General features: G+C 42.8%; 1 protein-coding gene across 1 annotated transcript in view; it reads right to left on the reverse strand.

The window, feature by feature from the left end:
- LOC126259981 (translation initiation factor eIF-2B subunit beta) overlaps nt 1-16883 on the reverse strand; it is an 83886-nt gene extending 67003 nt beyond the window's left edge. Inside the window, exons 1-2 of the mRNA XM_049957114.1 lie at nt 16703-16883; nt 16537-16623 (exon numbers count right to left, since the gene is read on the reverse strand). Of these exons, the coding sequence (XP_049813071.1) occupies nt 16537-16623; nt 16703-16764 (149 nt within the window). The 5' untranslated portion in view covers nt 16765-16883. The remainder of the gene's footprint in view (nt 1-16536; nt 16624-16702) is intronic.

The following is a 16883-nucleotide window of genomic DNA, read 5'->3' on the forward strand; positions in this document are numbered from 1 at the left end:
AAGTAGCAATGGTGATTAACTACTTCAGTACCTACTAGAGAGCAATCTAGGGATCTACAATGGAGGTAAGGAACCTGTCTTCAGGAACAGAAAGCAATAAGTAATTGACATAACTTTTGGGTCCATCTTAATGTGTAGTTATGTCAAACAATGGCATGTGGTGATGGAGTCATCCTTGTCTGACTGTACATGTATTAAGGTTAGGGTTGAAATAGGAGTTAAACAGAACAAGGCCTACAAGAATCCTAGGAAACACCTAAACTCACACTTATCCGAAATTAAAACTTCGATAAGAAACCCAATAAATTCAGAGGAAATGGCAGATGATGTGGCATCTGGTGTCAAGACCCTTACTCAGAGAACTGTCCAATCACATAGAAACACACAAACAGGTATGTACCTTGGTATAACAATGATCTCGAATTACACAAAAACAAGCACAATAGGTGAAATATTAGGCCTTTGTGAAATACAATCATGCTATTAAGCAAGCAAAACAATCATCTTGGAAGGTGTTCTATGAGGAGGAAGAGGAGGAGTAGGAGGAGGAAGGTCAGAGCCAGACTTTGCAAAATCCTCCCAAGAATTCCAACACAATCAGGAGGTACACTATGGAAGGGAGGTGATGAGTATACAAGGACACTGCACAAGAGGTTGGACATGCTCCTCAAAACCCACTTTCCTCAGTGCACTCTGACAGAGAGATTCAATCCTTGTGATGTACTTCTTACAGGTAACCAATGAGACAACTGGGAATCTGTCGAAGTGTTAACTTCAAGCATATCCAGTGATTGGTGGGAACATTCCAACTGTTCAAGTCACCTGGTCCAGATGGCATTTTTCTGGCTCTACTTCAAAAATCAGAAGGGAGGTAAATCAGACTTCTATGCAGACTGCATAAAGCCAATCTAGCAGCAGGAGTCATTCTAATGCTTGGAGGAGAGTGAAGGTTGTTTTCATTCCAGATGGCACTTTTCTGGCTTTACTTAAAAAAGCAGAAGGAAAATAAATTAGATTCTCATGCAGACTGCATAGAGCCAGTGTAGCAGTGTGAATCATTCTAATGATTGGAGGACAGTGAAAGTTGTTGTTAGGCCAAAAGTGATTACCACCTGTCTGGACCACAGTACATCGGCTGGACGAAATGTAAACTGCATGGACCTGGCCCACGACGTGTCAGTCAGGCCAAATGTAAACATCACGGGCCTGGCTTATGGTACAACAATTGCAACTTGTGATGCCCCCACCACATACAGCACAGGCCAGGCTCACGATAGATTCTTATTATCTCTCTGTATCACATTCAGTTACATTTTATACTTGGTCACATTCACACACTGAAATATACACTCCTGGAAATGGAAAAAAGAACACATTGACACCGGTGTGTCAGACCCACCATACTTGCTCCGGACACTGCGAGAGGGCTGTACAAGCAATGATCACACGCACGGCACAGCGGACACACCAGGAACCGCGGTGTTGGCCGTCGAATGGCGCTAGCTGCGCAGCATTTGTGCACCACCGCCGTCAGTGTCAGCCAGTTTGCCGTGGCATACGGAGCTCCATCGCAGTCTTTAACACTGGTAGCATGCCGCGACAGCGTCGACGTGAACCGTATGTGCAGTTGACGGACTTTGAGCGAGGGCGTATAGTGGGCATGCGGGAGGCCGGGTGGACGTACCGCCGAATTGCTCAACACGTGGGGCGTGAGGTCTCCACAGTACATCGATGTTGTCGCCAGTGGTCGGCGGAAGGTGCACGTGCCCGTCGACCTGGGACCGGACCGCAGCGACGCACGGATGCACGCCAAGACCGTAGGATCCTACGCAGTGCCGTAGGGGACCGCACCGCCACTTCCCAGCAAATTAGGGACACTGTTGCTCCTGGGGTATCGGCGAGGACCATTCGCAACCGTCTCCATGAAGCTGGGCTACGGTCCCGCACACCGTTAGGCCGTCTTCCGCTCACGCCCCAACATCGTGCAGCCCGCCTCCAGTGGTGTCGCGACAGGCGTGAATGGAGGGACGAATGGAGACGTGTCGTCTTCAGCGATGAGAGTCGCTTCTGCCTTGGTGCCAATGAAGGTCGTATGCGTGTTTGGCGCCGTGCAGGTGAGCGCCACAATCAGGACTGCATACGACCGAGGCACACAGGGCCAACACCCGGCATCATGGTGTGGGGAGCGATCTCCTACACTGGCCGTACACCACTGGTGATCGTCGAGGGGACACTGAATAGTGCACGGTACATCCAAACCGTCATCGAACCCATCGTTCTACCATTCCTAGACCGGCAAGGGAACTTGCTGTTCCAACAGGACAATGCACGTCCGCATGTATCCCGTGCCACCCAACGTGCTCTAGAAGGTGTAAGTCAACTACCCTGGCCAGCAAGATCTCCGGATCTGTCCCCCATTGAGCATGTTTGGGACTGGATGAAGCGTCGTCTCACGCGGTCTGCACGTCCAGCACGAACGCTGGTCCAACTGAGGCGCCAGGTGGAAATGGCATGGCAAGCCGTTCCACAGGACTACATCCAGCATCTCTACGATCGTCTCCATGGGAGAATAGCAGCCTGCATTGCTGCGAAAGGTGGATATACACTGTACTAGTGCCGACATTGTGCATGCTCTGTTGCCTGTGTCTATGTGCCTGTGGTTCTGTCAGTGTGATCATGTGATGTATCTGACCCCAGGAATGTGTCAATAAAGTTTCCCCTTCCTTGGACAATGAATTCACGGTGTTCTTATTTCAATTTCCAGGAGTGTATGTTCTTATGTATCAGGGTTGTATCCCCACAAAATGTTTTCAAAATGCAATTTTTGTGAAGAGAATAGTGAGGTTATGTTAATACTTCTGCTACCAACTCTAACTGTAGTGACATGTCCTGTATGACAAAAATGAAGGCGATTAATTATTGAGGATGACTACCAGAGCCTCGGATTTGGAAAGAAATAGAAAACCAGTCCAAAAATCTGGAACTACACAATGATTCCTGGCATGAAAGAGGCAATCTTCCATCATGTAAGAGTAAATAAAAGAGAACTAAATATATTTAATATAATATCTGATAATATGTTTGGTGAGAATATTGTAGCCGAGACTAACTGGTTTGTAGAACAGACCTGATCCAATCCAATCAATATACGAAGAATCAACAACAACTGTTTTCCTGTGGATTGTAATGAAATTAAGAAATATTTTGCATTGTCCATAATAATGGCACAGGTATAAAAACCAAGAATTCAACAGAACTGGTCAAAGAAGGTTGTTATAGAGACACCCTTATTTAGAAAAACAATGCCTCTAAAAAGATACCTTCAGATTGAAAGATGTTTGCACTTTGCAAATAATGACATGGTTGCCAATGTAGACAAACTGAGTGAATTAAGTCCTGTGACCAAGTATATGAATCAAAAATTTAAAGAAGTGTATACAGTGAAACAGGACATTACTATCGATGAATCGCTCCTGAAATTTAAGGGACAGATATATCACAAACAATTCAATCCATAAAAAAGGGACAAGTTGGTATGAAATGTCACAAATTATGCAAGTCATATTAAGGTTATTGCTATGACTTCAAAATATACGCTGGTCATGATAAGCTGAATTGTGATAATAAGGCCTCCGAAAGTTTTGTCAAAGAGCTATCATAGTCAGTGTTACACATATTTTATACACAGATAGTTGGTACTCTTCATCAAAATTATTTATGTCATTATCATAAAATTATAAAACAAATGTCACTGACACATGCGACTAGAAAGAATACGCCAAAAGATTCCTGTAAAGAAGAATTAAACAAGAGGGCAATAAAGAATGAGGAGCTACAATCCTATACTCTTGGTAAAATGGAAAGATAAGTAAGACGTTCATATTACGACCACAAAACAGTTGAAATGATTACACAAGGTGATAATTGGTCTTTGAAACCAAGTTGTGTAACTGAGAACAAGGAAATGGTCGGAATTGATTGGCATGACCAAATACTAGCATGCTTCCCAATCATCCTGTTTCAATATGTACATCCTCGACCTCAGACAGACAGTGGGGCTACAGCTGGTTAGTCTATGAGAGATAATGATTACACCTTCAGCAATATGTCTGTATCTATACATATGCCCAATGGTGCTACTGCTACTTCTGATACTTAGATCCTGTTTCTTACACCATTTCTGCACACTGTTCAGAGTGCATTTTGCCATTGTACTTGCAAATTTGCCAAGTGTTACTATGACTAAATTGTCTGTGTATCCTTGGCAAAGTAGCCTCCAGCGTTTAGCTCTTTAATGAGTTCATTCACCACTAAATTCCTAAGTAGAGGGATCAAAACCCCACCTTGTGAACTCCCTCTGGTGGTACTGATCACCATTCTCACATCCAACAAGGTGTCTTCTACCTTTTGTCTACTCAGCACTGTCTTAATCCACCTAAATACTGTGGTATTAATACCATGATCTGCTGCAGCTCTAACCATGGATTCAAAGGTCGTATTGGTAAAAGTCCCCTCAATATCCAGAAAGAAACAGAGAGCAGTTTGCTGACAGTGTAGAGATTTTTCTACCTTTCCATTTGCACAATTTACCCATTTGATACTTTATTGGTTCTCATGTAGAGAAACTTCAGTTAACCTCCTTTCCTTAACATGCACATTAACCAGTTTTTCTAATGTCTTTAATCCCTTAACCCATGATTTAAGTTCCAACAGACTGGACCCAAAATGTAAACACAATTGCCTCAATCAAGCCATTCCATCGTTGGACAATTCAGCCCGACATTGTACCAATCGCGCATGACTTACTGACTATAAGTACATGTGTATGATCCAACTGGTATAATTTTGTGAAATATTTGATAAGAAATTGCAACCTCACGTAATAATTAAGTTAAAATACCACAAAAGATTTTTTTTATCTATTAGCTGACCAGCCATAGTCCAACTATCTATCTGAGGCTGAGGATGGAGGTACAAAAACATGATCTAAGGGACAGTCCCAAGAAATCTGTTGTTGTACCATTCGCAAGGAAGCATATCCAGGTCTCAGACTGGAAACTTAAGCTGTTTGACAAAATTTTAGCCACAGAGGGGGGTAAAGAAGTAACTATGATTAGCCCTGGATGTGAAACTAATCTGGAACCCTAGCATAAAGAATATAAGCTCCAAGGCAAAAGGTGCTCTTACGTGCTTTAGAACGGCTTGTGGAAAAAACTGTGATGTAAGTCCTAGGAGCAAGTACAGTTTGTACACAAACTGAAGAGAAGGTGGCTGCTAAGGAGTTCCAGGAAGTGTAGAGACTGGAGTGCCTCGGCATAACAGGCAGAATTAGCACAACACCCATTGTGGAAACCTTGCTGAATGTACCCCCAATACATCTTTGTGTTACAACTGAGGCAGCAGTAGGAGCATACAGGTTAAAAACTGAAAGTATTTAAAGATAATGCATATGGTGAATATAGGAATAGTCAGTGAAATGTCATCTGATTCAATAAACCTTCCGACAAAACAATTGGAGTAGGGAGCAGTGGAAGAATGAATCATGACACCGTTCAGGTTACAGTTTGTTTTATTGATGGTGCTGGGGCTGGGGTATACAGGGATGGCCTACACTAGAGTGTGCAGTTCTTCTAGGGAAGCTGGCTATGGTAATCCAAATGGAGATATTATCTATCATAGTGTGCGCGGAGGAAAATTTACAAGCTGTACAGATCATAGCATCTACATAAATATAGACAGCCAAACAGCTCTGAATCTCTGTCATCCACTGCAATGAGATGAAAGACAATCACAGAATGCCACGAATCCCTTGTAAGGCTACGGGAAAGCACCAGAGTTAACCTGTTGTTGCTGGTCCCTGGTCACTCAGTTACTGCTGGTAGTGAATAAGCTGATAGGTTAGCCAGGATATGGGCAAGAGCCTCTATGTATTGGATCAAAAGGGAGCACACACAGAACTCTGGAGTAAGAGCAAAGAACAAAACTGGCAAACTAATGATGCTGAAATGACGTTTAAAGAGAAGCTCTTCAATCCTGGGCTTGAACGAGAGATGGAATAAACTCACAGCAAGTTTAATGACTCATCAATGGAACTTCAAGAAACATTTATACATGATGAGAATAGAGAAAAAAGCCCTTAAGTGTAGACCATGTGATGTAGGGGATGAAACTGCACCACAGTCTTCCAGTGTGAAGCACTGGCCAACAGTAAATAAATATTTGTATCACTAATTCCTAAAGAGAGTGTGTCTAATGAAGGCCTAGTAAAAGTACTCCTACTAGTCTTCAAGGGCACTGGCTGGATCTCCTAGAATGACAGGAAGAGATAACTTAGTTCTGGCAAGGGCAACAGGGTGCTAAGACCACTGTTGTTTTGTCTTCCTGATTAAATCAAATCAACCAGTGAACAGAAACGGCAAGCTGCCTAATAGACAATTCAGTTTGAGGTTTGATAAAATGCAAAATACACTCCTGGAAATGGAAAAAGGAACACATTAACACCGGTGTGTCAGACCCACCATACTTGCTCCGGACACTGCGAGAGGGCTGTACAAGCAATGATCACACGCACGGCACAGCGGACACACCAGGAACCGCGGTGTTGGCCGTCGAATGGCGCTAGCTGCGCAGCATTTGTGCACCACCGCCGTCAGTGTCAGCCAGTTTGCCGTGGCATATGGAGCTCCATCGCAGTCTTTAACACTGGTAGCATGCCGCGACAGCGTCGACGTGAACCGTATGTGCAGTTGATGGACTTTGAGCGAGGGCGTATAGTGGGCATGCGGGAGGCCGGGTGGACGTACCGCCGAATTGCCCAACACGTGGGGCGTGAGGTCTCCACAGTACATCGATGTTGTCGCCAGTGGTCGGCGGAAGGTGCACGTGCCCGTCGACCTGGGACCGGACCGCAGCGACGCACGGATGCACGCCAAGACCGTAGGATCCTACGCAGTGCCGTAGGGGACCGCACCGCCACTTCCCAGCAAATTAGGGACACTGTTGCTCCTGGGGTATCGGTGAGGACCATTCGCTACCGTCTCCATGAAGCTGGGCTACGGTCCCGCACACCGTTAGGCCGTCTTCCGCTCACGCCCCAACATCGTGCAGCCCGCCTCCAGTGGTGTCGCGACAGGCGTGAATGGAGGGACGAATGGAGACGTGTCGTCTTCAGCGATGAGAGTCGCTTCTGCCTTGGTGCCAATGATGGTCGTATGCGTGTTTGGCGCCGTGCAGGTGAGCGCCACAATCAGGACTGCATACGACCGAGGCACACAGGGCCAACACCCGGCATCATGGTGTGGGGAGCGATCTCCTACACTGGCCGTACACCACTGGTGATCGTCGAGGGGACACTGAATAGTGCACGGTACATCCAAACCGTCATCGAACCCATCGTTCTACCATTCCTAGACCGGCAAGGGAACTTGCTGTTCCAACAGGACAATGCACGTCCGCATGTATCCCGTGCCACCCAACGTGCTCTAGAAGGTGTAAGTCAACTACCCTGGCCAGCAAGATCTCCAGATCTGTCCCCCATTGAGCATGTTTGGGACTGGATGAAGCGTCGTCTCACGCGGTCTGCACGTCCAGCACGAACGCTGGTCCAACTGAGGCGCCAGGTGGAAATGGCATGGCAAGCCGTTCCACAGGACTACATCCAGCATCTCTACGATCGTCTCCATGGGAGAATAGCAGCCTGCATTGCTGCGAAAGGTGGATATACACTGTACTAGTGCCGACATTGTGCATGCTCTGTTGCCTGTGTCTATGTGCCTGTGGTTCTGTCAGTGTGATCATGTGATGTATCTGACCCCAGGAATGTGTCAATAAAGTTTCCCCTTCCTGGGACAATGAATTCACGGTGTTCTTATTTCAATTTCCAGGAGTGTAGATAGGCTACACAAACTGGGCTAAAACCCAAAACTGACAGCAGTGAAATTTTTGAGCTTAGTCTATGTATATACTGCAATGGAAGGCTACTGGAAAATGGAAATGGTGTATTCATCATAGTAGACAAGAAACTGGTATTCACTGACACAAAGATTGAAGCTGCATGTGAGACTGTTTGGCCAATACTCAGTACCAAGGGTAGGCATGAAAGTATAATTGGCTCCTTCTATCGACCACCAGACTCCTCCCCAGATGCAACTGAGAACTTGAGAAAATCCCTGATCTTGCAAATACATATATTCTCCAACTAGTGTTGATGGAAGAGGTGTTAAATCATTCAACAATCAACTGGGAAAATACTACAAGGTGTACAACTTTGCTTCTGCTGTTTTCTCCCTAACATTTGAGGCTTTAATGAAACAAATTGGTTACACATGTATCATTCAAAGTATTTTCCAGAGCATCCCAATACTTTCTCCCATCTTTCGGGCAGTGTACGAATACTGTGTCAAAAAAATTTTTCATCTTTTGAAGCGATCCAAGAATTGATCCAATTTGTGACTTCTTCATGGGATCAGAAGTGTTGGTCAGCCAGGCCATGCACCACTGATCTAAACAGGTGGTAGTCAGAGGGAGCAATGTCTGGAGAATGCGGCGGGTGTGGTAGGGCTTCCCATTTTAACTTTTCCAAGTACTTTTTGACCTCTTTTGCAACATGGGGATGAGCGTTGTCGTGCTGCAAAATCACTTTATCATGCATCTCGCTGTATTGTGGCTGTTTGTCTTTTAATGCTCTGCTCAAACGCATTAATTGTGTTCAATAACAAGCACCTGTGATTGTGTCACTTGGTTTTAACACCTCATAGTACACCACACCGAGCTGGTCCCACCAAATGCAGAGCATGATCTTGGAGCCTGTGAATATTCAGTTTGGCCATTGACGTAGAAGCATGGCCGGGATATCTCCATGATTTTTTGCGTTTAGGGTTATCGTAATGAACCCATTTTTAGTCCCTGGTCACAATGCGATGCAGAAGTCCCTTATGCTTTTGCCTCTGAAGCAACTGTTAACAAACACACAAACGACATTCAACGTCTCTTGATTTCAGCTCACACAGGACCCAAGTTCCTTCTTTCTGAATCATGCACATAGCCTTGAGACATTTTGAAATGGCTTGCTGTGTCACTCCCACTAATTGAGCCAATTCTTCTTGAGTTTCATGCGAGTCTTCACTCAGCAACATCTCCAATTCTGCACCTTCGAAAACATTCTCTCTTCCACCACTATGCCGGTCTAAGATGTTAAAATCACCGTTCTTGAGCATTGAAACCACTTACAACACTTTCTTCCACTAATAGCGTCCTTACCATACGTACTTGAGAGCATTCGATGAGACTCAGCCGCCGTTTTCTTCTTATTGAAACAAAACAGTAACACCTCCCACAAATGACAAGAATTAAGCTCATAAACTGACATTTTCAATCAAGAACAACTTTATGATGCAGACACAAATCGACTAATGTTTGAATGAGGTTATGTTGACCTAGGTCCAAGCTAACTGCCTGATGCCTGTGATCTGTTTCTTTCAACTGCTCCTTACCACTGTCACCACCTATCGGCAAACAGCAGAAGCAAAGCTGTACACCATGTAATATCAAACAATTTCTCTGAAAACTGCTTGGATCAAACAGCTTGGACATTTATGCAAATATATCTCATCTAATGGCAACAAATATACCTGATCTCTCTGGGGATGTCTATACTCACACTGATATCAGTGGGTATGAAGCAACTGTTGTAACAATTACTACTAAAAATATAATGGGCAACTGAAATAAGCAGGGAGATTAAGGGGTTCTGTAAGACAGATACACTGATTTAGATGGATAAAAAATCAGTCATGCTGTATCTCACAGAGGAATTTAGACATTTAGTTCTTGGCAGGAGCAGGTATAGGAACTGAGGCCCAAATTGACCATGCACTGGGTAGATATGTACCAAGTAGAACAATTCATGGTGGGAGGGACACTCCATGGCATACGGTTTCTGTAAATAAACTTCTAAAGAAACGGAAGTACTGCATAATAGGGGTAAAATAAAGCATAAGGCTATAGAGCGAGAGAGATGATGAATCAAACGTATTTGGCTGTCACAAGATTTCTTGGTCATATATAATGGCTGTCAGTGGCAGCAAAATTTATGTCCAGACATTATGGGTGACAGAGAAACTGGAAATTACGGTATAAAAGCCAAAACAAAAACTTTCAGCTCCATTTTCAAATTTCCTTTGCTATCGGGCTGGGCTAGCACTTGGATGGGTGACTATCCGGTCTGCCAAGTGCTGTTGGCACGCGGGGTACACTCAGTTCTTGTGAGGCAAACTGAGGAGTTATTTGATTGAGAAGTATTGGCTCTGGTCTCGGAAACTGACATACGGCCGGGAGAGCAGTGTGCTGACCACATGCCCCTCCATATCCGCATCCAGTGATGATGTCTATGAGCTGAGGATGACAATGCAGCCAATCAGTGCCCTTGGGCCTTCATGGCCTGTTCAGGGTAGAGTTTAGTTTAATTAATTAGTTAACGAAGATACAGAAGTACTGCCCCAGTTTACCTCTTCCACTATTGCCAAGATTTACGGCTCTGGTGATGAGAAACAACTAAAACCATAAAAAAACATAACAATGTGCCAGGGCACAATGAAATCTTTGTCAGATTCTATACAGAATTTGCAGCCAATTTAGCTGCCATTTTAATCATAATATATCATTGATGCCCTGAACGAAAACATGTGTCCAGTGATTAAAAGGAAGCATGTCACACCTGTCTACAAGAAAGATAAAGTAAGTAATTGTTAAAGCTATTGTCCAATCTCTCCAGTGCTCCAATGTCTACCTGTTGTGGAATTGTACAGCATAGTCTGACTAGAAATAATAAGGGTCTCAAACAGAATAATGTCTTCAATGCCAACCAGCATGGACTTAAAAGACATTGCTCTTACAAATCTCAGCTTGTACATTTCTCACAGGAGATCTTTCAGCCGTGGATCAAAGAAATCAGTTAAGTGTAGTATTTCTTTGTTTTCAAAAATAATTTGACTGGGTACCAGATAAATAAAACAAAAATATGATCATATAGGGTACAAAATAAAATCTGTGACTGGACTGAAGATTTCTTGACAGGTAGGACACAGTATATTATCTTGGATGGACAGTCACCAACATATATAAAAATACTTTCAGGAATGCTGCAGTGAAGTGTGTGAGACACTTGCTGTTCATGGTGTGTGTTAATGACCAGGCACACAACACTAACATTACCCCAGACTTTTTGCAGGTAATGGAGTTACCTACAAATAAGCTGCACAAATATCTAGTCAGATATCAAATTGAGCATCACCACTACCGTCACCTTCTACAGTCTCTTGTCCCTGGTTGGGTTCCTTTGGAACGCATACCTTTCCTTCTTTTCCTGTCCTCCCACTATGTTTCCAACTCCACCCTGTCCCAGTCTTCTCCACAGATTCCTTCATTCCAAAGCTCCTTTTGACTCTCAGTCATCCACTATGTCTCTTGCTTCCTGCTGTCTTTTCATAACCCTGTCTATGTATTCTGCCAACTCCCTTTCTCTTAACATGCCCCTACAACCTTAGTCTTTTCCTTTCTACAGTCTTTTGCATGGTCTTCTATTTCACAGTTTCTCTTTCTATCTCATTTCTCAACCTATCCATTCTAGTAAGTCTTATTCTGCTGCTTTGAAATTTATCTCTCAAGCCTGTATCTTATTCTTATTCCCCTGCCTTTTCCTCAGTATCAACATTTCTGATGCTTATGCATTTATTGCCCCCCCCCCCCCCCCCCAATGGACAAGGGACCTTGCTGTTGCTGGAGAGGCTTGCATACCTCATCCACACATAGCTGTAAGGTAGGTGCAACCACAACGGAGGGGTGTTGTGTGGTTCCTGAAGAGGGGCAGCAGCCTTTTCAGCAGTTGCAGGGGCAACAGTCTGGATGATTGACTGATCTGGCCCTGTAACATTAACAAAAACGGACTTGCTGGGCTGGTACTGTGAAAGGCTGAAAGCAAAAGGAAACTACAGCCATAATTTTTCCCAAGGGCATGCAGCATTACTGTATGGTTAAATGATAATGGTGTCCTTTTGGGTAAAATATTCCAGAGGTAAAATAGTCCCCCCATTCGGATCTCCGGGCGGGGACTACTCAGGACGATGCCATTATCAGCAGAAAGAAAACTGGCATTCTATGGATCAGAGAGTGGAATGTCAGATCCCTTAATCGGGCAGGTAGGTTAGAAAATTTAAAAAGGGAAATGGATACTTAAAGTTAGAAATAGTGGGAATTAGTTAAGTTCAGAGGCAGGACGAACAAGACTTCTGGTCAGGAGAGTACAGGGTTATAAATAAATAAATAATAATAATAATAAAAAATAATAATAATAATAATAAAAATGGTAATGCAGGAGTGGGTTCAATAATGAATAAAAAAACAGGAACACAGATAAGCTACTATGAACAGCATAGTGAATGTATTACTGTAGTGAAGACAGACACGAAGCACAGGCCTACCACAGTAATAAAGTTTATATGCAAACTAGCTCAGCAGCTGAAGAGATTGAGGAAATGTATGCTAAAGTAAAAGAAATTATTTAGATTGTTAAGGGAGACGAAAATTTCGTAGTCATGGGGGACTGGAGTGCAATTGCAGCAACAGGAAGAGAAGGAAATGCAGTAGGTGAATATGGATTGGGGGTAAGGAATGAAATGGGGAGCCGCTTGGTAGAATTTTGCACAAGGCATAACTAAATCACAGTTAACACTTGGTTTAAGAACCATGAAAGAAGGTTGTATAAACGAAATAGGCCTGGAGACACTCAAAGGTTTCAGACAGATTATATAATGGTAAAACAGAAATTTAGGAACCAGGTTTTAAATTGTAAGACATTTCCAGGGGCAGATGTGGTCTCTGACCACAATTTATTGGTTATAAACTGTAGATTAAAACTGAAGAAACTGCAAAAAGGTAGGAATTTAAGGAGATGGGATCTGGATAAACTGAAAGCACCAAAGGTTGTAGAGTTTCAGAGAGAGCATTATGGAACGATCAACAAGAAAAAGGGAAAGAAACACCGAAGATGAAGAATGGGTAGCTTTGAGAGATAAAATAGTGAAGGCAGCAGAAGGTCAAGTAGGTAAAAAGATGAGGGCTAGTAGAAATCCTTGGGTAACAGAAGAGATACTGAATTTAATTGATGAAAGAAGAAAATACAAAACTGCACCAAATGAAGCAGGTGAAAAGGAATACAAAGTCTCAAAAGTGAGATATACAGGAAGTGCAAAATGGCCTAGCAAGGATGGCTAGAAGACAAATGTAAGGATGTAGAGGCATATATCACTAAGGGTACGATAGATAATGCCTACAGGAAAATTAGAGAGACCTTTGGCGAAAAGAGAATCACTTGCATGAATATCAAGAGCACAGATGGAAACAGAGTTCTAAGCAAAGAAGGGAAAGCAGAAAGGTGGAAGGAGTATATAGAGGGTCTATACAAGGGCGATGTTCTTGAGGACAGTATTATGGAAATGGAAGAGGATGTAGATGAAGATGAAATAGGAGATATTCCAGAGGTAAAATAGTCCCCCATTCGGATCTCCGGGCAGTGACTACTCAGGAGGACGTTGTTATCAGGAGAAAGAAAACTGACGTTCTACAGATCGGAGCGTGGAATGTCAGATCCATTATTCGACAGGTAAGTTAGAAAATTTAAAAAAGGAAATGGATAGATTAAAGTTAGATATAGTGGGAATTAGTGCAGTTAGGTGTCAAGAGGAACAAGACTTCTGGTCAGGCGAATACAGGGTTATAAACACAAAATCAAATAGGGGTAATGCAGGAGTAGGTTTAATAATAAATAAGAAAATAGGAATGCAGGTAAACTACTACAAACAGCATAGTGTACACATTATTGTGGCCAAGATAGATACGAAGCCCATGCCTACCACAGTAGTACAAGTTTATATGCCAACTAGCTCTGCAGATGATGAAGAGATTGATGAAATGTATGATGAGATAAAAGAAATTATTCAGATAGTGAAAGGAGACGAAAATTTAATAGTCATGAGTGACTGGAACTCGAAACTAGGAAAAGGATGAGAAGGAAATGTTGTGTCGATTCCCTAAGGTCTCGACACAATGAGTGGCTAGGTGCACGCGAAACTAACGCAGACGGGCGTAAATTCTGAAACAGGAGACTGGATGAAAACTATAAAGAAAAGAAGAGAGATTGTCATCTACTTAACTTTTAATGATGTTCTTCTTGTTGAAATACATCTCTTGCATAGTAGTAAGCAATTAGCAATGATACACATGGCGCCTTGCTAGGTAGTAGCGATGGACTAGCTGAAGGCTATTTAATCTGTCTCTCGGCAAATGAGAGGGATACTTGGTAGGTCTAGTCGCAAGCTATGTCGTCCGTACAACTGGGGCGAGGTCAAGTCCGTGTCTTGTGACCTGCCCTGTGGTGGCGCTACGTTTGCGAATACACAGTGGCGACACGCGGGTCCGACATGTACTACAGGACCGCGGCCGATTTAAGTTACCACCTAGCAAGTGTGGTGTCTAGCGGTGACACCACAGGAAACATAGTAGGTGAATATGGAATGGGAGTAAGGAAAGAAAGAGGAAGCCGCCTGGTAGAATTTTGCACAGATCATAACTTACTCATAGCTAACACGTGGTTCAAGAACCATGAAAGAAGGTTGTATATGTGGAAGAAGCCTGGAGATACTGGAAGGTCTCAGATAGATTATATAATGGTAAGACAGAGATTCAGGAACCCAGTTGTAAGACATTTCCAGGGGCAGATGTGGACTCTGACCACAATCTATTGGTTATGAACTGTAGATTAAAACTGAAGAGACTGCAAAGAGGTGGGAATTTTAGGAGAATGGACATGGATAAACTGAAAGAACCAGAGGTTGTAGAGAGTTTCAGAGAGAGCATTAGGGAACGACTGACAAGAATGGGGGAAAGAAATACAGTAGAAGAAAAACGGGTAGCTTTGAGAGATGAAATAGTAAAGGCAGCAGAGGATCAAGTAGGTAAAATGAGGACCACTAATAGAAATCCTTGGGTAACAGAAGAGATACTGAATTTAATTGAAGAAAGGAGAAAATACAAAAATGCAGTAAATGAAGCAGGCAAAAAGGAATACAAACGTCTCAAAAATGAGATCGACAGGAAGTGCAAAATGGCTAAGCAGGGATGGTCAGAGGACAAATGTAAGGATGTAGAGGCACATATCACTAAGGGTAAGATAGATAATGCCTACAGGAAAATTAGAGAGACCTTTGGCGAAAAGAGAACCACTTGCATGAATATTAAAAGCTCAGATGGAAACCAAGTTCTAAGCAAAAAATGGAAAGCAGAAAGGTGGAAAGAGTATATAGAGGTCTACGCAAGGGCAATTTACTTGAGGGCAATATTATAAAAATGGAAGAGGACATAGATGAGGATGAAATGGGAGATATGACACTGCGTGATGAATTTGACAGAGCACTGAAGAGCTAAGTTGAAACAAGGCCTCAGGAGTAGACAACATTTCATTAAAACTACTGATAGCCTTGGTACAGCCAGTCAAGACAAAACTTTACCATCTGGTGAGCAAGATGTATGAGACAGGTGAAATACCCTCAAATTTCAAGAAGAATATAATGATTCCAATCTCAGAGAAAACAGGTGTTGACAGCTGTGAAAATTACCAAACTATGAGTTTAATAAGCCACAGTTGCAAAATAGACTGGCAATGGCAAGGAAAGCGTTTCTGAATAAGAGAAATTTGTTAACTATAGATTTAACAGTCAGGAAGTCTTTTTCTGAAAGTATCTGCTCTTGCCGTGTATGGAAGTGAAATATGGACGATAAACAGTTTAGACAAGAAGAGAATCGAAGCTCTTGAAATGGGGTGCTATAGAAGAATGCTGAACATTAGATGGGAAGATCACGTTAACTAATGAGAAGGTACTGAATAGAATTGGGAAGAAGAGGAATTTGTGGCACAACTTGACTAGAAGATGGGATCAGTTGGCGGGACACATTCTGAGGCGTCAAGGGATCACCAATTTAGTACTGAAGGGATGCGTAGACGGCAAAAATTCCAATATAAAGTAATCTTTAATAAGAGTATTCCATATCTATCCAGTGCTTACCACACTAAGCTACTGTAACCACTTCTGGCCATGTAAAAATATCTAGATGTTAGCTAAACAGGCAACTACATTTAAATTTAAGTGACTTAGGATTGGTGGTAATGGAGATAGTTAACCAACTATCAAACTAATATAAACTAAAATGAATTACTGGCACGAAACTAGATCACAGGTGATACCCGTTTTCAAACATTTTGTGGTGGATTGGCGATGGCGTACTTTATACAGATGAATAAAAATGTAATGGAAATAACAGAGGAAAGGTCCCCAAGATGTGACGAACGGGAGTTGCTGGTTTGGGGATATTATATTTTGCTACAGCTTTGTGTACAGAAACACTTCTAGGGGTAGTGTCTCCCGAGGAAATGGGTCTTAGATGATAAGGGATTTAATTTCGTTAGTGACAGAAAACAATACTTACTTTGCTGTTTTCCACTCTGCGTGCGTGATAATATTTTTTAATAACTCAACAGTGGCTGTGGCTATGGTATATGAATCACGCATTTTTCTGAAACAAATATTTATTTACTCCACATATGTCAACTCTTAGTTCTTTCATGTTGATAATTCTCAAACTGTGTACCCACCCTTGTTTGATGTCACTCACAAATCTGTCAATCAACTGAAAATGCCCGTTAGTATCTCGCATTTTCGCTTATGGATCTTGCTCGTTCCAAAATTTATTTATGTAGCCTACTATCCTCCCACGCGTCACAGTTTTTCTCTCAAAGCACACCTCTGTGATCACCTCATTCCTTACAAGTTGTG

Source organism: Schistocerca nitens, chromosome 5, assembly GCF_023898315.1.
Source record: "Schistocerca nitens isolate TAMUIC-IGC-003100 chromosome 5, iqSchNite1.1, whole genome shotgun sequence".
Classification (NCBI taxonomy): domain Eukaryota; kingdom Metazoa; phylum Arthropoda; class Insecta; order Orthoptera; family Acrididae; genus Schistocerca; species Schistocerca nitens.